This window comes from Neopsephotus bourkii, unplaced genomic scaffold (genome assembly GCF_033783945.1).
Source record: "Neopsephotus bourkii isolate Nb327-2 ecotype Australia unplaced genomic scaffold, CSIRO-AGI_Nbou_v1 NB_614, whole genome shotgun sequence".
In the NCBI taxonomy this organism is placed as follows: domain Eukaryota; kingdom Metazoa; phylum Chordata; class Aves; order Psittaciformes; family Psittacidae; genus Neopsephotus; species Neopsephotus bourkii.
This window is the reverse complement of record NW_026901114.1, coordinates 12358-31717: the sequence shown is the minus strand read 5'-3', so window position 1 is coordinate 31717 and position 19360 is coordinate 12358. Positions and strand designations below refer to the sequence as shown.

General features: G+C 65.0%; 2 protein-coding genes across 2 annotated transcripts in view; one reads left to right on the top strand and one right to left on the bottom strand.

The window, feature by feature from the left end:
- Nucleotides 1–6267, bottom strand: part of STIM1 (stromal interaction molecule 1) — a 65535-nt gene extending 59268 nt beyond the window's left edge. The window contains exon 1 of the mRNA XM_061351873.1: nucleotides 5915–6267. Within this exon, the coding sequence (XP_061207857.1) occupies nucleotides 5915–6023 (109 nt within the window). The 5' untranslated portion in view covers nucleotides 6024–6267. The remainder of the gene's footprint in view (nucleotides 1–5914) is intronic.
- A 5272-nt stretch (nucleotides 6268–11539) lies between these two features.
- Nucleotides 11540–19002, top strand: LOC133211468 (rho-related GTP-binding protein RhoG). Its single transcript, XM_061351865.1, has 2 exons — nucleotides 11540–11696; nucleotides 18348–19002. Exon 2 carries the CDS (start codon nucleotides 18376–18378, stop codon nucleotides 18949–18951), a length of 576 nt encoding a protein of 191 aa, XP_061207849.1. The 5' UTR covers nucleotides 11540–11696; nucleotides 18348–18375; the 3' UTR covers nucleotides 18952–19002.
- Nucleotides 19003–19360: the final 358 nt, after the last annotated feature.

The following is a 19360-nucleotide window of genomic DNA, read 5'->3' as shown; positions in this document are numbered from 1 at the left end:
CAGCACACGTCCATCATTCTGTTTCCTCCCAGGAGGAAAGGATGGACAGGAGGATTGCTGCTGTCCCCACATGTCCCCACATGTCCCTGCATACCCCGGCCTCGCCTTAGGAAAGGCCAACCCAAAAGGCACGGTTTGAAGCGGGACATGAGGGAAGTCTGCCATGGCCCTGTCTGGTTTTCCCTGTGGGAGACCATTCCAGGACTGCACATGGAGGGAGGAACCCGAGCTCCTCCTCACTGCACACGGTGGGAGACGGCACAGCCGGAGCTGCTCCAGGCTGCCATGGACCACAGGATCTGGTGATGGAGACATCCAAAAGCCTCAAGAGCCACATCCAGGCTGCTTCCAGACCCTTCCCCAGGACCCTCTGAGCACGAAGCGGAGTGACCGGATCCCTGTGCTCCCACACCTCAGCCTCCCATAAGGACTCCCATGGAAAGCCCAGGGGTGATGGGCACAAGTTACTGCTGGGGGATTCCCAATGGACACAAGAGGAGAATCATCCCAGTGAGAACAAGCAGCCACTGGAATAATCTCCCCAGGGCAGTGGGGACTCCCCAGTGCTGGACACTGTTAAGATGGGGCTGCACAGGGTGCTGGGCATCCAGTCTGGGTCAGGCTGTGCATGGAGAGGCTGGAGCAGAGGATCCTCGAGGTCCCTTCAACCCGGGATTCCAGGAGCCCTCAAAACGAGTCTCATTCCTAAAGGAAGCAAAGGCTGCACAATCCATGGAGCTTTCCAGTCAGGCTGGACAACACGGACTATTTCCTGGCCAGGTTTTCCAAGCACACAGGGGATGAATCCTGCACTGGTTCCATTACGCAGCACTGGGAGCTTAAGGAGCAGCCAGATTAAGGGTACCTCACTCAGCTGCTTGTCTCTCACCACCACTGATTTATGCTGACCTCTGCCTCCAACTGATAAGGTTTTTCTTGAGGCATCCCCTAAAGGCATCTTACTTGCTGCAGCAGGTGAAAGCAGAGGCTCTGGCAAAGGAATAAAGGGCAAATGTGAATTCTGGCATCATGTGGGTGAGGGCATCTTCAGCACCACCAAAGCAATGCTCTAATGGAAGGATCCATTAAGCACCTGGCGATGGTAACATCTGAACTGGCCATAAAGGAGTCACCATCCACACGTGATCCACACCCAGCTTTCCACAGACACCCCCAAGCCCATTCTGCCCATGTCAAAAGATCTCCCTGCAAGTCCAAGGTCCAAAGCAGCCACTTCCCAAGCTGGAGGTGTTGTAAGCGAGGATTAACTCACAATAAACCCCTTCCTCTTGGCATGATGAGTACAGGGGCTCTCAGCTGCTCACCCACAGCACCCTCACCCAGGAGTGAATCCTTCTGCCCCTCTCAGACGAATCTCTGGGTGAAAGCTTGTGCTTGTGGCCCCTTCAGCACCCTCATCTCAAGCACTGATGCTCTGGGTGCACGTGCGGCTCGAGCTCTGAGGGCTACAGGCAAACAGTAACTCTGAGCCTGTGCACTCAGCTCTCCTGTTAGTATCATCTCAGTACTTGGATAACCCTGTTACAAACACCCCCTGGCTGGGGTAAGAACCCCACGTGTTAAACATCCATCACCTGAACGCCAGCAGCGACCCCAGAAACCGCGCGATGCAGGGAGCAAGGCAGGGAAAGAGGGAGAAAGGAAGGAAAGGAGGCGCTGCTGTGCCTTGGTAAATGCCAAACCCTGCTTTGAGGCGCTGAGGGTCGAGCCCTGCCCACCCCCAGGCACACACCAGCCCCAGAATGGGTCAATCTCACCACGCTGTCCCAATCCCATCTTTTAACTGCTGCGGGAGACAGGGAAAATCCACACCAGGATCCCCAATTTGTCTAAATGAAGCTAGAAAAGGCATCAAAATGAGACCCCAGACAGCCTCCAGCGCAGGCAGAGCACGGCAGACACATCCCTGCGGGCACAGGATCACTAAACGCAATCTCAATGCCAAATGCAGCCAGGCTCAGGGGAATGCTCTCTCCTATGGAGGTGGAGCAGGCCTGAAGGCAGCACAGCAGACAGCTGCAGTGGAAGCATCACCACTGAGGGCAGCAGGATGAACCCCGGCCAGGCAGCATTCCCTGCATGTGCAAACACACCGGGAGGTCCCTGCAACACCCAGCAGCAATATTGCAGTGCCCACCCGCGCTGCTCTGCACAGAAGGCAATCAAGGGAAAATTAATAGCAGCAACCTGCTGGATACCAGTGAACGGGATCTAATGAGAGGCAGGCTATGGAGAGGAATCACTGTTTGTACCGAGAGTGAATTAGCACAGAATGGCTTGTGCTGGAAGGGAGAATGAAGCTGGGGAGTGCTCAAGGGCAGGTTGGACACAGGGGCTTGGAGCAAGCTGCTCCAGTGGAAGGGGTCCCTGCCCGTGGCAGGGGTTGGGAATGGAGGAGTTTGAGGCCCCTTGAACCCAAACCATGCTGGGTTCCATGATTGAACCAGTGAGACTGAGGCAACTGAGAGATTACAGCAAGGAGCTGGAAAGGGACCAAACCCAGCACCCAAAGGCAGTACCTGTACTGGTGGCCACAGGGAGCTCCTCTTGCCCCTTTCAGAGGGGGGGTGCAGGAGAGCCCGGGGCTGGAGCTGCGGCCAGACAAATCCAGGCTAAAAATAACCAGCAGGGGGTGAAAACAATGAGAGAGAGTGAGCACATCCTGGGGGGCCTCAGCACCCGCACCCCTCTGCTCCAGGGCAGCCCTGGCTGGGGGGCATGAGCTGAGCTGGGCTGGGCTCAGGCTGCTGCTCTCATGGCTCTGAACCACACCGCACCCGGGTGCTCCAGGGCACCCAGGCCGGGGGGCATGAGCTGGGCTCAGGCTGCTGCTATCATGGCTCTGAACCACACCGCACCCAGGTGCTCCAGGGCAGCCCTGGCTGGGGGGATGAGCTGGGCTCAGGCTGCTGCTCTCATGGCTCTGAACCACACCGCACCCGGGTGCTCCAGGGCACCCAGGCGGGGGGGCATGAGCTGGGCTCAGGCTGCTGCTATCATAGCTCTGAACCACACCGCACCCGGGTGCTCCAGGGCAGCCCTGGCTGGGGGGGGGGATGAGCTGGGCTCAGGCTGCTGCTCTCATGGCTCTGAACCACACCGCACCCGGGTGCTCCAGGGCACCCAGGCCGGGGGGGGGGGGATGAGCTGGGCTCAGGCTGCTGCTCTCATAGCTCTGAACCACACCGCACCCAGTCTGGCTCTCTGGGCCCTGCCAAACGGCTCCGGTGCGTCTGAAGTGGAACCAAACTCAGACCTGATGGAGCACGAAGGGGTCAAAGCCACGTCTGGCTCTGAACAAGCCCAGGCCAGGAGAAGCTCTGGTTTTCCATGGACTGCTGCTCCCAGCTCTGAGCTTCCTGCTCGGGGGAGCCCTCAGAGCAGCTCCAGGGCCTAAAGCTGGAGAGGGGCTTGGGACAAGGGCCTGTAGGGCCAGGCCAAGGGGAATGGCTTGAACCTGCCCGAGGGGAGACTGAGCTGAGCTCTTAGGCAGAAGCTCTTCCCTGTGAGGGTGCTGAGGCGCTGGCACAGGGTGCCCAGAGAAGCTGTGGCTGCCCCATCCCTGCAGTGCTCAAGGCCAGGCTGGACACAGGGGCTTGGGACTGGATGAGCTTTAAGCTCCCTTCCAACACAAACCACTCTGGGATCCTATGATAAAGCCACCCCATTTCAAACTCTTACTTAAGAATCATCTTAGGAACCAGAAGCACACAATATCCTCACCAGCACACCATATCCTCACCAAATGGTGCTGATGCACACAATATCCTCACCAAATGGTGCTGATGCACACAATATCCTCACCAGCACACAATATCCTCACCAAATGACTCTGATGCACGCCCCGAGTGTGCACAGAATCAAAGCAATGGATCCCAAGAAGCCCACACTGCTGCACTCACACTTCCCTGCACATCCTGAACCATTCCAGGGACCAGTGACCGGTGCCATCACCTCTTTTCTCCCTAGCTCATGCCCTGCCACAAACCCAAACCCTTCCCTTCTGAAAACCTGCCCGAGATGGGGCATTGGAGCCCACCACACATCTCCCTCAGCTCCAATGAGCCCGTGCCAGCCTCACCCGTGTGCTGCTTCCAGGGCCCACGGAAGGAACACCAGCCGTGTGCTGAGGATCCTCCTGCATGGCCAAGAGCTCATGGCCAAGCGAGCGCAGGGGCAGGAGCAGCTTCAAGCTGTGGGAGCAGGGAGCAGCGAGCCCCAGGCAGGGCACGGGGCTGTTACACTGTGAGTTATCCACGTTCAGAGCAAGCAAACCCCTCAGTGCCCACGTCCATTCACACATCTGCAGCTCAGCCTGGGACCAGCCATCCCCTGCATGGCCCATGCGCTGCTCTGCAGGGTTCTGAAGCCAGAAGGAACCGAATACCCCAGCGAAGACACAACAAGAGCAGCCCAACCGCAGCGGGGGCTGTGAGAGACCAGGGCTCGGGGCTGCTCCCTGCTCTGCCTCTGCTCGGAGAGGAGCGAGCCAGCAGCTGAATCACCAGGGCTGCCACACTTCTGCAGGGCCTCCAAAAATAACTCCGCTGGAAATTCCTTGGAGGCATAAACCTTGCTTCAGCGGGGCTGCAGAGATCCAGTTTCCTTAATGGAGCGGACGGGATGTGAACCGGCCTCAGGAGTTAGGATCGCAAAGGAAGGATCCACAGAGCGGCTGCACCAGGGCAGTGGGCAGGGAAGGAATCCCCCCCCAAGCCAGCCACACAAAGCCCCGCGCCGCCGGGATGAAACAATCTGCCCTGCCAGGAATCAGACACCGCGTTCCCGATCGTTCTCCTGATACCACGTTCCAGGACTTGCCCTGTTCTCACCAACCAGCTCCACACACGAAGCCAAACTCCTGCTTAGCAACGGCGCTGCGGCCACTTTCATCCCGCACCTTCCACTGTAACCAAAGCCTTCCAGTCCGCAGCCCGGCTCGCACCCCATCGCCCTGCAGCACCCAGGGGCTGGAGATGCTCACCACCCGCCTTCACCACCCCAGACCTGCACATTACCCCTCGTGGAAGCCTGTGTCTGGATCCAGGCTGTGGATGGGGGGGTGGAAGCGTGAAGCAGCCCCGATGCTGGCAGCTCTGCTCGCTCAGCAGGGCCGGGCCGAGCGCTGCGGGTCAGAGACCGCTCCCTGTCCCCACCTGCATCGCTCGCAGCGCGCTCACCGGGCCCTGGCTCAGCCACAACCGCCGGTGCTGTGCAGGGAGCTCAGGGGTTGCCTCAACAGCCACGCTCAGAGCGGGTTTGAGGAGCAGGCTCCCACCTCTGACCTCGGGCCCGGCACAAGGACACGCAGCAGCACCGGTGCCCACGGGGCTGCCCCCAGTCCGCAGCCCTCCGCCGGGGCTGGCTCTGCTCTGCCGGCCCCGTGCCGCTGAAGCTCCGGGAACTGCACCCGAACCCGGCGGGGATGGGGCCTCTCCTTCCTTTTAGTGCGGGGATCTTGGGGTGCAGGGCAGGGAACAAGGGGAGGCTGGGCCCTGGCTCCCGGGGACCGCTCCTCAAGGCTGCAGGCGGGGAAGGATCAGCGCAAGGGGCGGGCCGGGGCTGCCGAAGCCTCGGGTCCTTACCCGAGGGGGAGCGGCCGGAGCCCGGGCGCACAAACCAACGGGGTTATTTTGGGAGCTGCGGGTTCGCGAACCCGGCCTCAGCAACCGGGACACCGGGGAAGGCGAGCGGGCACGGAGCAAGCTGCTCCAGTGCAAGGTGCCGGAGCTGGGGGAGCTTTAAGGTCCCTTCATCCCAGCCCAGGGAACGGAGCAGCAGCGCGGCTCAGCCGGGACCCCTCCATGGCGCCGGGTGATGCAGGACCCCCGGTGCCGCGGGGAGAAGGAAGGAGGAAGGGAGGGAGGGACGGGGGGGCCGGGCCGGGGCTCACCTGCGATGGCGCTCTCGTCCAGGTGGGAGCCGGGGGCCCGCTCCCCGCGGCCCTGCTGCAGGAGGAGGCCGCACAACACCCACAGGGCCACTCCCGACCGTACATCCATTTCCGCGTCGGCCTCGCCGCTTCCCCCGCCGCTGTCAGCTCCTCCTCGGCATCGGCCCCGCCGCCGGGCCCGCCCGCTCCGCTCCGCTCCGCACACCCGGGCTGGGCGCTCCGCAGCCGGCAGCAGCTGAAGGACCGAGCGTTATTCCCGGTGCTCCCGCACGGGCGCCGCTTCCCGCTACCCCGGCTCAGACAGGGACACCGCCAACGCCGCCGGCCCGGCGAGAGACACCGGATCCGCGCTGCACCCCCCCCCCCCCGCAGTGGTCCCTCCCTCACAGCCCTCCCCGCAGCAGTGGTCTCTCCCGGGAGAGCCCTGCTCCCCCTCCCCAGCGCTGCTCTCGTCCCGGGCAACCCCAACCCCGTCCCCGCTCACCCGCAGCTCTGCTCTCTACCGGGCCCCCTCCCCGGTAACCGCTCCCGGGCCAGCCCCGCAGTCCGGCCCCCCCCGCCCCCCGCCGCGGTGGTCTCGTCCAGGCCCCCCCCGCGCCCCGCTGCGCACCGGGCTCTGGCGCCGCCGCCGCGCGCTCGGTGACAGGAGGCGGAGCCAATCGCTGCCGGGAGAGACCCCCGGCGGGGCGGGGCCTCGCCCGGAGCCCAGCCAATCAGGGACGGGCAGCTGGCCACGCCCTCCCCGCTTCCTTCCCCCTCCTCCTCATCCGCCTCCGCCGGGCTCCCCTCTCCCGCCGCTGGGCCGCAGCGACCCCCGGTGGGCGCAGGCGGGAAGTGCAGGCGCTGCGAGGGGGCTGAGCAGGGGCGGCTGCGGGGGATGCCTGCATGGGGCGGGAGCCGCTCCCAAACCCCGGGGAGGCTTCGCAGAGCCCCCGGCCCGGGGGAGCAGCCCGGGCCAGCAGCGCAGCCGGACACATCGGAGCCCTGCGGCGAGGTCAGAGCAGCCGGCTTGGCAGAGCGCCACAGCACACCAGAGCACGCCAGTCTGTTACAGCATCCTGGCCCATCAGAGCACCCCAGCTCGTCACAGCATCCTGGCCCATCAGAGCACCCCAACACACCAGAGCACCCCAGCTCGTCACAGCATCCTGGCCCATCAGAGCACCCCAACACACCAGAGCACCCCAGCTCGTCACAGCATCCTGGCCCATCAGAGCACCCCAACACACCAGAGCACCCCAGCTCGTCACAGCATCCTGGCTCATCAGAGCACCCCAACACACCAGAGCACGCCAGTCTGTTACAGCATCCTGGCCCATCAGAGCACCCCAACACAGCAGAGCACCCCAGCTCGTCACAGCATCCTGGCCCATCAGAGCACCCCAACACATCAGAGCACCCCAGCTCGTCACAGCATCCTGGCTCATCAGAGCACCCCAACACATCAGAGCACCCCAGCTCGTCACAGCATCCTGGCCCATCAGAGCACACCAGAGCACCCCAGCTCGTCACAGCATCCTGGCCCATCAGAGCACCCCAGCTCGTCACAGCATCCTGGTTCATCAGAGCACCCCAACACACCAGAGCACACCAGTCTGTTACAGCATCCTGGTTCATCAGAGCACCCCAACACACCAGAGCACCCCAGCTCGTCACAGCATCCTGGCCCATCAGAGCACCCCAACACACCAGAGCACCCCAGCTCGTCACAGCATCCTGGCTCATCAGAGCACCCCAACACATCAGAGCACCCCAGCTCGTCACAGCATCCTGGTTCATCAGAGCACCCCAACACACCAGAGCACCCCAGCTCGTCACAGCATCCTGGCTCATCAGAGCACCCCAACACATCAGAGCACCCCAGCTCGTCACAGCATCCTGGTTCATCAGAGCACCCCAACACACCAGAGCACCCCAGCTCGTCACAGCATCCTGGCCCATCAGAGCACCCCAACACATCAGAGCATCCCAGCTCGTCACAGCATCCTGGTTCATCAGAGCACCCTGGTTTACTAGAACACCCCAGCACATCGGAGCACCCCAGCTCATCAGAGCACCCCAACACATCAAAACACCACAGCTCATGGGAGCACCCCAGTTTATTAGAGCACCCAAGCTCATTAGAGCATCCCAAAACATTCTGACCATCCCAACACATCGCAGCACCCCAGCTCCTCAGAGCACCCCGAGTCATCAGAGCATTCCACCTCCTTAGAGCACCCCAGTTCATCAGAGCTCCCCGAGTCATCAGAGCATTCCACCTCCTTAGAGCACCCCAGCTCCTCAGAGCACCCCGAGTCATCAGAGCATTCCACCTCCTTAGAGCACCCCAGCTCCTCAGAGCACCCCGAGTCATCAGAGCATTCCACCTCCTTAGAGCACCCCAGTTCATCAGAGCACCCCCGAGTCATCAGAGCATTCCCCCTCCTTAGAGCACCCCAGTTCATCAGAGCTCCCCGAGTCATCAGAGCATTCCCCCTCCTTAGAGCACCCCAGCTCCTCAGAGCACCCCCGAGTCATCAGAGCATTCCACCTCCTTAGGGCACCCCAGCTCCTCAGAGCACCCCGAGTCATCAGAGCATTCCACCTCCTTAGAGCACCCCAGCTCCTCAGAGCTCCCCGAGTCATCAGAGCATTCCCCCTCCTTAGAGCACCCCAGTTCATCAGAGCTCCCCGAGTCATCAGAGCATTCCACCTCCTTAGAGCACCCCAGTTCATCAGAGCACCCCCGAGTCATCAGAGCATTCCACCTCCTTAGAGCACCCCAGCTCCTCAGAGCACCCCGAGTCATCAGAGCATTCCACCTCCTTAGAGCACCCCAGTTCATCAGAGCTCCCCGAGTCATCAGAGCATTCCACCTCCTTAGAGCACCCCAGTTCATCAGAGCACCCCGAGTCATCAGAGCATTCCACCTCCTTAGAGCACCCCAGTTCATCAGAGCACCCCGAGTCATCAGAGCATTCCACCTCCTTAGAGCACCCCAGCTCCTCAGAGCACCCCCGAGTCATCAGAGCATTCCCCCTCCTTAGAGCACCCCAGCTCCTCAGAGCACCCCCGAGTCATCAGAGCATTCCACCTCCTTAGGGCACCCCAGTTCATCAGAGCACCCCCGAGTCATCAGAGCATTCCAGCTCCTTAGAGCACCCCAGCTCCTCAGAGCTCCCCGAGTCATCAGAGCATTCCCCCTCCTTAGAGCACCCCACCAACCCCACACAACCCCCAACACCCACCAACCCCCCAAGTCATCAGAGCATTCCACCTCCTTAGAGCACCCCAGTTCATCAGAGCACCCCGAGTCATCAGAGCATTCCACCTCCTTAGAGCACCCCAGTTCCTCAGAGCACCCCGAGTCATCAGAGCATTCCACCTCCTTAGGGCACCCCAGCTCCTCAGAGCTCCCCGAGTCATCAGAGCATTCCACCTCCTTAGAGCACCCCAGTTCATCAGAGCTCCCCGAGTCATCAGAGCATTCCACCTCCTTAGAGCACCCCAGCTCCTCAGAGCACCCCGAGTCATCAGAGCATTCCACCTCCTTAGAGCACCCCAGTTCATCAGAGCTCCCCGAGTCATCAGAGCATTCCACCTCCTTAGAGCACCCCAGTTCATCAGAGCACCCCGAGTCATCAGAGCATTCCACCTCCTTAGAGCACCCCAGTTCCTCAGAGCACCCCGAGTCATCAGAGCATTCCACCTCCTTAGAGCACCCCAGCTCCTCAGAGCTCCCCGAGTCATCAGAGCATTCCCCCTCCTTAGAGCACCCCAGTTCATCAGAGCTCCCCGAGTCATCAGAGCGTTCCACATCCTTAGAGCACCCCAGCTCCTCAGAGCACCCCGAGTCATCAGAGCATTCCACCTCCTTAGAGCACCCCAGTTCATCAGAGCTCCCCGAGTCATCAGAGCATTCCACCTCCTTAGAGCACCCCAGTTCATCAGAGCTCCCCGAGTCATCAGAGCATTCCCCCTCCTTAGAGCACCCCAGCTCCTCAGAGCACCCCGAGTCATCAAGCATTCCACCTCAGGCACCCCAGTTCATCAGAGCACCCCGAGTCATCAGAGCATTCCCCCTCCTTAGAGCACCCCAGCTCCTCAGAGCACCCCCGAGTCATCAGAGCATTCCACCTCCTTAGAGCACCCCAGTTCCTCAGAGCACCCCGAGTCATCAGAGCATTCCCCCTCCTTAGAGCACCCCAGCTCCTCAGAGCTCCCCGAGTCATCAGAGCATTCCACCTCCTTAGAGCACCCCAGTTCATCAGAGCACCCCCGAGTCATCAGAGCATTCCCCCTCCTTAGAGCACCCCAGTTCCTCAGAGCACCCCCGAGATGCAGCATCCTGCCAGGGCCGCATGCTCCTGGTGGCACCGCCGCTGGGCACCATTGACGCGGTGGCATCAGCAGCACTGGGCACAGGAAGGTCAGGGACGGGAGGGTTCACGCGTCCTCCCTCGGCCCCGGAGCTGGCAGCGGAGCTCCCTGCAGGGACCGGATCCGGCCCCAGGGCAGCTCCGTGGCTGCTGGTCCGGAAGCGCAGCCCCGTCCCGTCCCGTCCCGTCCCGCTCCAGCCCCGCTGCCCCGAGAGGTGGCACCGCTGTCCCCAGGCGGGCGCTGTCAGCCCCAGGGCGCGGGATGGGGGCACCGGTACCCATGGGGACTGCCAGCCATGGGGGGTGCCCGGGATGGGAACCAGGGCTGGGAACGGCGGGGACCGGGCAGCGCCCGGAGGCACAGGCAGCATCCGGACTCATGACCGGACATAGGGGAGCTGCCCCATGGGCTCCTCTGTGCTGGAGGGGGCACATCCCGCGTGAGGGCAGGAGGTCCCTGGGGCTCCGGCAGGGATGAAGGTCCCTGAGGATCCCACTCGCCTCCATCCCGGGGCTACCGCATCTCTCCCATGAGACCCTCCTGCCCTAGGGCAGGGAGCTGGGCACTGTCATGGGGCTGTGGGTGCTGCCCTGGGGGCCCTTATGGGAGCCCCCATCCTGGGGTACCCAGCCCTTACAAACCCCCCCCATCCTGGGGTACCCAGCCCTTACAAACCCCCCCCATCCTGGGGTACCCAGCCCTTACAAACACCTCCCATCCTGGGGTACCCAGCCCTTACAAACCCCCCCCATCCTGGGGTACCCAGCCCTTACAAACCCCCCCCATCCTGGGGTACCCAGCCCTTACAAACCCCCCCCCCCCATCTTGGTGTCCTGGCCCTTGTGGGACACCCCCACAGCACCTGGGGCCCGCTGGCCCTCACCCAGCAGGACAAGCCCATGCTCTGGGGCTGCTCCCCCCCCCGGTTCTGCTCCCTCCTCTCCCATCCATGGCCCCCTCCCCACAGACCCCCAGGGCAGCGGCTGCCACTTCCCCGCCTGCTGCTCCGCTGGGCCCGACGGCGGGGTCCCCCCTTCCCCCGCTGCAGCTCCCGCACCCCTGCACCGCGGCTCCCCCCTTCCCGTCCCCCCCCGCAGGAGCAGCCGGGGGCGGGGGCTCCCCTCCGCTCGGGGGTCCCGGGGCGGGCACAGCGGCGGCACCGGGACCCCCCCCCCCCCGCTGCTGCCGCCGGGAGAGGGGCGATGCCCGGGAGCGCCCCGCGGGAAGGGCCCGGCCCCGGCCCCGGCCCCGGCGGAGGGAGGAAGGAAGCGGCGGCGGGCGGGGGCCGGGGGAAGCTGCTCCGCGGGACCGCCCGGGGCGGCGGGAGGCGGCCGCTGACTTCCTCCTGCTCCTCCTCCTCCTCCCCCTGCTGCTGCCGCCGCCGCTCCGGCCCCGCGCCCGCCGCGCGCCATGCCCCGGGGTGAGTGCGGGACCGGGACCGGGAGCGGGCAGGGATGGGGCAGGGATGGGGCAGGGATGGGGCGGCCGGGGCCGGGGGTCCAGGTCGGGGCGTGGGAAGAGCCGCCCGTCGGGGCGCGGGGGGGGGGGCATCGGGACCGGAGCCCGCGCGGCGCAGGGCGGGGGTACCGGGGTGCCGGTGGCGGGCACAGAACCGGGCCGGGCTGAGCCCTTCCTTCCGCGGGGCTGCTGCACCCATGGCTCTGCACCCGCTGCAGCTGCACCCATGGCTCTGCACTGCACCCACTGCAGCTGCAGCCGCCGCGCTGAGCCCGCACACGCTGCCCCGGGAGCTGCCCCCGGCCGTGCAGCGGTCACTGCCCGCGCTGCCCCCCTCCATCCCGCTCACTGCATGGACGGAAGAGCGGGCGCTGCGCGCTCTGCCTGCGCTGCACGGGCTGCGCTGCACGCCAGGGGGCGCTGCACGGCACCCACTGCTCCCGCTGCGCTGTGCCCCAGCACTGCACCCCCTGCACCCCCTGCACTGCGCCCCCTGCACCCCCTGCACTGCACCCCCTGCACTGCGCCCCCTGCGCTGCACCCCCTGCGCTGCACCCCCTGCACCCCCTGCACCCCCTGCACCCCCTGCACTGCACCCCCTGCACCCCCTGCACTGCACCCCCTGCACCCCCTGCACTGCGCCCCCTGCATTGCACCCCCCTGCACTGCACCCCCTGCACCCCCTACACTGCTCCCCCTGCACTGCACCCTTTGCACTTCTCACTGCAGCACCTGCACTGCTCCCCCTGCACTCTACCCCCCTGATCTGCACCCATGGCCCCCCCTGCACTGCCCACTGCACCCTTTACCCACCCGGCACTCACTGCAACCCCCAGTGCATGCATTGCAGATTCGGCACTTCATGCTGCACCCACTGAGGGGTAGAACCCTGCACACTGCACACACTGCATTCACCGCCCCCCCCCATGGCCTCATGCTTACAACACACCAGTTACAACACACGGGGCACGTCACGCAACGCTCATTGCAACACTGCGCACACTGCACCACGCACGTCACTCGCACACGCTGTCACACGCTGTCACATGCTGTCACATGCTGTCACATACGTGCTGTGGCACGTGCTCAGCAGCACCCACGCTGCCGTGCTCACAGCACCGGGTCCATCACACAGCGCAGTGCACTGGGGGTGTCTCTGTCCCATGTGGCTGTGGTGGGTGCTGGTTGTGGGGCCAGCTCTCAGTGTGTCCCGCTGCTGAGGGGGGCATCCGTGGGTCCCCAAGTGCCGGGGGGAGATGATCCATGGTGGGTGCATGGGCCTGGTCCTACTGGGCTCGCTCCTCTCTGCTCAGGGGAGCTGAAGCACCAGGGTTGGCACATGGGGACATCACCCAGCAGGGGGCTGGTGCTGGGATCACAGGTGCAGGTAGATGGGAGCACCCAGTGGGGTAGTTCTGGTGATGCGGGGGGTGCACATCTCGAGGTGCTGGCCCATGGGGGCTCGTCTGGTGCGTGCCCAGTGTGGGGCTTTGGCTTGACCGCAGCATTGAGAGGTGGCAAACTGAGCCCATGCTGGGGTGCTCTGCCCTGGGTCTTGTCTGTGCCTCTGCTGCTGGTGTGAGCAGTGGCAGGCTCACTTGCTGTGGACTGAGGCCAGGCTCCATCCTCCCACCCATCCATCTCTCTTCCATCTATCCCTCCCTCCATCCATCCATCCATCCATCCATCCCTCTCTCCATCCATCTTCCATCCATCCATCCATCCATCCTTCCCTCCATCCATCCATCCATCCATCCATCCCTCTCTCCATCCATCCACCCATCCACCCATCCATCCTCCATCCATCCATCCATCCATCCATCCCTCTCTCCATCCATCTTTCCAGCCATCCATCCATCCGTCCTTCCCTCCATCCCTCCATCCATCCATCCATCCCTCCCTCCCTCCATCCATCCCTCCATCCATCCCTGGAGGAGGGAAATCAAATGAGGAAATTGCTCTGGACAGGGCTGAGCTGGGACAGGAGGAAAAGCAGCCCCTGGAGGTTGTGAATGCTCCATCCCTGGCAGTGTTCAAGGCCAGGTTGGACAGAGCCTTGGGTGCCATGGTTTAGTGTGAGGTGTCCCTGCCCATGGCAGGGGTTGGAACTGGGTGATCACAGGGTCCTTTCCATCCCGAACTGTTCTATGATTCGATGGCTCAGTGGGAAGGTTACAGCTGCCAGGCCTGGGGCTGAGCCGGGGGTACCGGGGCTGAGCCGGGGGTACCGGGGCTGAGCCGGGGGTACCAGGGCTGAGCCGGGGGCACCGGTGTCACCGGTGCAGCAAAGCAGGACCTGCAGAGCAGGGACCCCATCAGCACCGGGCAGAGCCCCCCACCCGCTCCCACCGGATGCTGGTGCTGACTCCCACCGATGCTGATGCTGCCGCCCTCAGCCCTGGACAGCCCTGCTCAGTCCATGGGGACACCGTGTGTTTGTCAATGGGCCACACCGTGTGTCTGTCCATGGGGACACCGTGTGTCTGTCCGTGGGGCACACCGTGTGTCTGTCCATGGGGACACCGTGTGTCTGTCCATGGGGCACACCGTGTGTCTGTCCGTGGGGCACACCGTGTGTCTGTCCATGGGGCACACCGTGTGTCTGTCCATGGGGCACACCGTGTGTCTGTCCATGGGGCACACTGTGTCTGTCCATGGGGCACACCGTGTGTCTGTCCGTGGGGCACACCGTGTGTCTGTCCATGGGGACACCGTGTGTCTGTCCATGGGGCACACCGTGTGTCTGTCCATGGGGCACACCGTGTGTCTGTCCATGGGGCACACCGTGTGTCTGTCCATGGGGCACACCATGTGTCTGTGAGCACGGGCAGCAATGTGCAGCACCACATGGGGTGCAGGGTGCAGGGTGCAGGGTATGGGGTGCAGGGTGCGGGGTGCAGGCTGCGGGGTGCAGTGTAGAGGGCTCAGGGCTCAGCGTGGGCTGTGCTGTGATGTGGAACCCTCGTGCACAGAGCGGGGCACGGGCTCCCTATGCACAGGCCCCGGGCCCGGTTTGCTTTGCTGGGGCCGGGTCCCTGTGTCCCTGGGGCCGGAGCTCAGGGAGCGGCTGCTCCGTCCCCGTCCCCGTCCACGTCCCCGTCCCCCCCCCAGCGGAAACCCCCGGCGGGGATGCCCCGGGCTCGTTTTGCTTCCCGTTTTGTGCTGCACCGGGGCTGAGGCCGTTTTCCCGTCCGGTGATGGCGGGGGGGGGGGGTGTCAGCGTGCGGCCCCCGCCCCCACCCTGCACCCGAATCGCCCCCCAGCACCCAGCGCTCGCCCGGGGGCTGCGCTCCGTGCACCCCCCCCCGTGCTCCGGTTCTCCCTCCTCCCGCCCCCTCCCGCGGGGATGGGGGGGTCCGGCCCCTCCGGAGCCCCCCGGGGCTGTGCCCCACGCAGGACGTGCCCGGGGCCCTGCAGGGGTGAAAGTCGCTGCCGGCCGCGGCTGTCCCGGGAGAACAGAGCGCGCCTTGTGCGGGGCCGGGCTCCGCTCACCCCGGGCCAGCGCCGCCCATCCGGTGGCCGCGGGCTGCAGCCCCGGGCCGGGACTGGCTGCGGGCTCCTGGTCCCCGGTGCGCTCCGCTCCCCCCTCCCCTGCTGGGGTCTTCATGGAAGGGTTTCGGTTGGGAGGGACCTTAAAGCTGCCGCGGGCAGGGACCCCTTCCACTGGAGCAGCTTGCTCCAAGCCCCTGTGTCCAACCTGGCCTTGAGCACTGCCAGGGATGGGGCAGCCACAGCTTCTCTGGGCACCCTGTGCCAGCGCCTCAGCACCCTCACAGGGAAGAGCTTCTGCCTTATCTCCAACCTGAGCTTCCCCTGTTTCAGTTTGAACCCATTCCCCTTGTCCTATCACTGCAGTCCCTAATGAAGAGTCCCTCCCCAGCATCCCTATAGGCCCCCTTCACACACTGGAAGCTGCTCTGAGGTCTCCACGCAGCTTCTCTTCCCCAGCCTCAACAGCCCCAATGTTCTCAGCCTGGCTCCATACGGGAGCTGCTCCAGCCCCTGAGCACCCTCGTGGTCATGGAGGTCCCCTGCCCACTGCCTCCTCCTCGCCTCCTGCCCTGCAGCATCGATGCTCTCATGGGCACGAGTGTTTCCGTGTGCCCCATCCTCTTCCTCACTCGCTGACTCAGTGTGGGCCTTTCCCGGGATGCAGGGTGCTCACTGCTCCCAGCTCATCCCAGGCACCCGCAGATGGGGTGGGGTTTGAGCTCAGTGTGTTCCATGGTGGGACCGTGGTGGGGCCACGGTGGGTGCTCAGGGGTCACACAAGGGATGGGGAACTGGGGGGGGGGGGGGTCACCGCTTCATTCCCACCCCCCTGGAGCCAGCTCCTGCCCATCGCTTCTGCTGCCAGCGTTGGCCTCAGGCTCCAGCAGCTCCTCCCACCCGTGTCCTTTCCCCAGGCAGGAACAGGCTCTGGATACATCGCCCCAGCCATGGGGTGTCCCCAGGACCCCCTGACTTGAGTCTGGGGCTGCCACAGGACCCCCTGGCTCCCACCTCAGCCATGACCCCAGTCACTGCTTCTGCTCCCACTGTCCTGATCCTGATCCTGCTCCCATCGCTCTGATCTGGTTCCTCCTCCCACTGACCCGCTCTCACCCACTCTGCTTCTTCTGCCTTTGATCCTGCTCCCACTGCCATGCTCCTGGTCCTTTCACCATCGCTCTGCTCCTGCTCCCATCACCCTGATCCGGTTCCTTCTCCCACTGACCCGCTCTCACCCACTCTGCTTCTTCTGCCTTTGATCCTGCTCCCACTGCCATGCTCCTGGTCCTTTCACCATCGCTCTCCTCCTGCTCCGATCGCTCTGATCCAGTTCCTCCTCCCCCTGTCCTGCTCCCTCCGCTCCTTCTCTCCCTGCCCTGCTCCCACCGTCCCCTCCTCACCCCGTCCCCATCCCTGCGCTCCTGCTCCCACCGTCCCCTCCTCACCCCGTCCCCATCCCTGCGCTCCTGCTCCCACCCCTCTGCCCCCAGCCCCGCAGCCCCCGGGGGGGTCCCGCTGCTGCCGCGGCCCCACCCTGACCCCCGGTGCCGGGACCCCCCTGCGGGTGCAGCCGGAGCGGGGGAGCCTCGGGGCTGCGTCTGCCCCGGAGCGGGCGGGGGGGGGGGCCGGGGCCGGGCCGGTTCGGGCGGGGGTCAGGGCGCACCCGGCCCCGCGGCGGCAGGAAGCGGTGTCAGGGCGGGAAGAGGAAGAAGCCGCTTCCCCATCGGGGGCCGGGGCCCGGGCCCGGCTCCTTCCCCTTCCCCCGGGGCTCTGGGGACCGCGGGCTCCGGCTCCAGGCAGCGGCCCCGGCCCCGCCGCTCGCTCCCGTCCTGCAGCGCAGGAGCCGCTGCCCGCCGCGGCCGGGCTCCGGGGCGGTGAATGCGGGGGGGCAGGGGTCGGGTCCCGGTGGGGACAGAGGCGGCCGGACCCGGTGCCCCGTGCGGGGACGCGCACCTCGGCTCGGCTCGGCTCGGCTCGGCTCGGCTGGGCTCGGCTCGGCTGGGCTCGGCTGGGCTCGGCTCGGCTGGGCTCGGCTCGGCTGGGCTCGGCTCGGCTGGGCTCGGCTCGGCTGGGCTGGGCTCGGCTGGGCTCGGCTCGGCTGGGCTGGGCTCGGCTCGGCTCGGCTCGGCTGGGCTCGGCTCGGCCGGGCTCGGCTCGGCTCGGCTCGGCTGGGCTCGGCTCGGCTCGGCTGGGCTCGGCTCGGCTCGGCTGGGCTCGGCTCGGCTCCAGCCCGCAGCAGGAAGGGGAGCAGGATGCGGCCCCTGATGGCAATTGCAGAGGGAACCCGAGGAAGGGAACAGGGGAACGCTCCGGGCCCCGGGGTAAACACAGCTGCTGGGGCGGACATCACCCAGCTCCAGCCCGGCCACAGCACCCGGGGCCCAAACCCACCCGCGGCTGCTGCCCCTGTGCCCCCCCATCCTGAACCTTCCGTGTGCTGGGCTGGGGGCACGGAACTGCCCCTTGTGCTGGGGGCACCCCAGAGCGTGAGCAGCGGCTCAGGGAGGGGATCCTGCCCCTCTGCTGGGCTATGGGGAGACCTGAGAGCAGCTCCAGTGCCTAAAGGGGCTGCAGGGAACCTGGAGAGGGGCTTGGGACAAGGGCCTGTAGGGCCAGGCCAAGGGGAATGGCTTGAACCTGCCCGAGGGGAGACTGAGCTGAGCTCTTAGGCAGAAGCTCTTCCCTGTGAGGGTGCTGAGGCGCTGGCACAGGGTGCCCAGAGAAGCTGTGGCTGCCCCATCCCTGGCAGTGCTCAAGGCCAGGTTGGACACAGGGGCTTGGAGCAAGCTGCTCCAGTGGAAGGGGTCCCTGCCCGTGGCAGGGGTTGGGGCTGGAGGAGCTTTAAGGTCCCTTCATCCCAACCCATTCCTTGATTTATGTCACCCGATGTTGCACGTGGCACAGGGCTCTACAGCGTCCCGGTGGCACAAGTCTGGCCTGGGTTGGGGATGCGGTTCCTCACTGGGGGGTATCCGGGCTCTGTGCATTGCGGGGCCTGTGGGATGGAGGGACCTGTCCTCTGCACCCTGGATGGGTGGGGGGGTGTCCGGGCACAGGGGCTCCGGTGGTCTCAGCCCTGCTGTGTTGCCTGCCCTGACCCTCTCCTCTCCCCTCCCTGCAGGCTGCTGAGGGCCCACGGAGCCTCCGGGATGCAGAGCATCAAGTGCGTGGTGGTGGGCGATGGGGCGGTGGGCAAGACCTGCCTGCTCATCTGCTACACCACCAACGCCTTCCCCAAGGAGTACATCCCCACCGTGTTCGACAACTACAGCGCCCAGAACACGGTGGACGGCAGGACTATTAACTTAAACCTGTGGGACACGGCCGGCCAGGAGGAGTACGACCGCCTGCGGACGCTTTCCTACCCCCAGACCAACGTCTTCATCATCTGCTTCTCCATCGCCAGCCCGCCCTCCTACGAGAACGTGAAGCACAAGTGGTACCCGGAGGTGTGCCACCACTGCCCCAGCGTGCCCATCCTCCTCGTGGGCACCAAGAAGGATCTGAGGAACAACCCCGAGACCATGAAGCGCCTCAAGGAGCAGAACCAGGCGCCCATCACCACCCAGCAGGGCATCAGCCTCTCCAAGCAGATCCGCGCCGTCAAGTACCTCGAGTGCTCGGCGCTCAACCAGGAGGGCATCAAGGATGTGTTCACCGAGGCCGTGCGGGCCGTGCTCAACCCTGCCCCGGCCAAGCCCAAGAAGCCCTGCGTCCTCTTGTGACTGCGCGCCCCTGCCCGCCCCGGTGCCCCCCTGACCCCCCCGGACCGACCCCAGCAGCTTTAATAATAGAGACCTTGTTTGCACTAACTGGCTCCTGCCCCGCGGGCAGCGGGGACCCCAAACACCCCCGGCGCCCCCAGCCCCGGCCCTGCCTCTCAGCATCCGCTTTTGGCTGACATCTCTCTGGTCCCGGCATGGAGAAGGGGATGCGCGGGGTGGCTGAACCCCACCTCCTGCCCTGAGGACCCCATGGGCACCGAGCACCCCATCCTGAGCACCCCATGGGGACCTGCGCCTGCCACTGCATCCTGAGCACCCCATGAGCACCTCCCACCCCATCCCGAGCACCCCATGGGGACCTGCCCCTGCCACTGCATCCTGAGCACCCCATGGGGACCTGCCCCTGCCA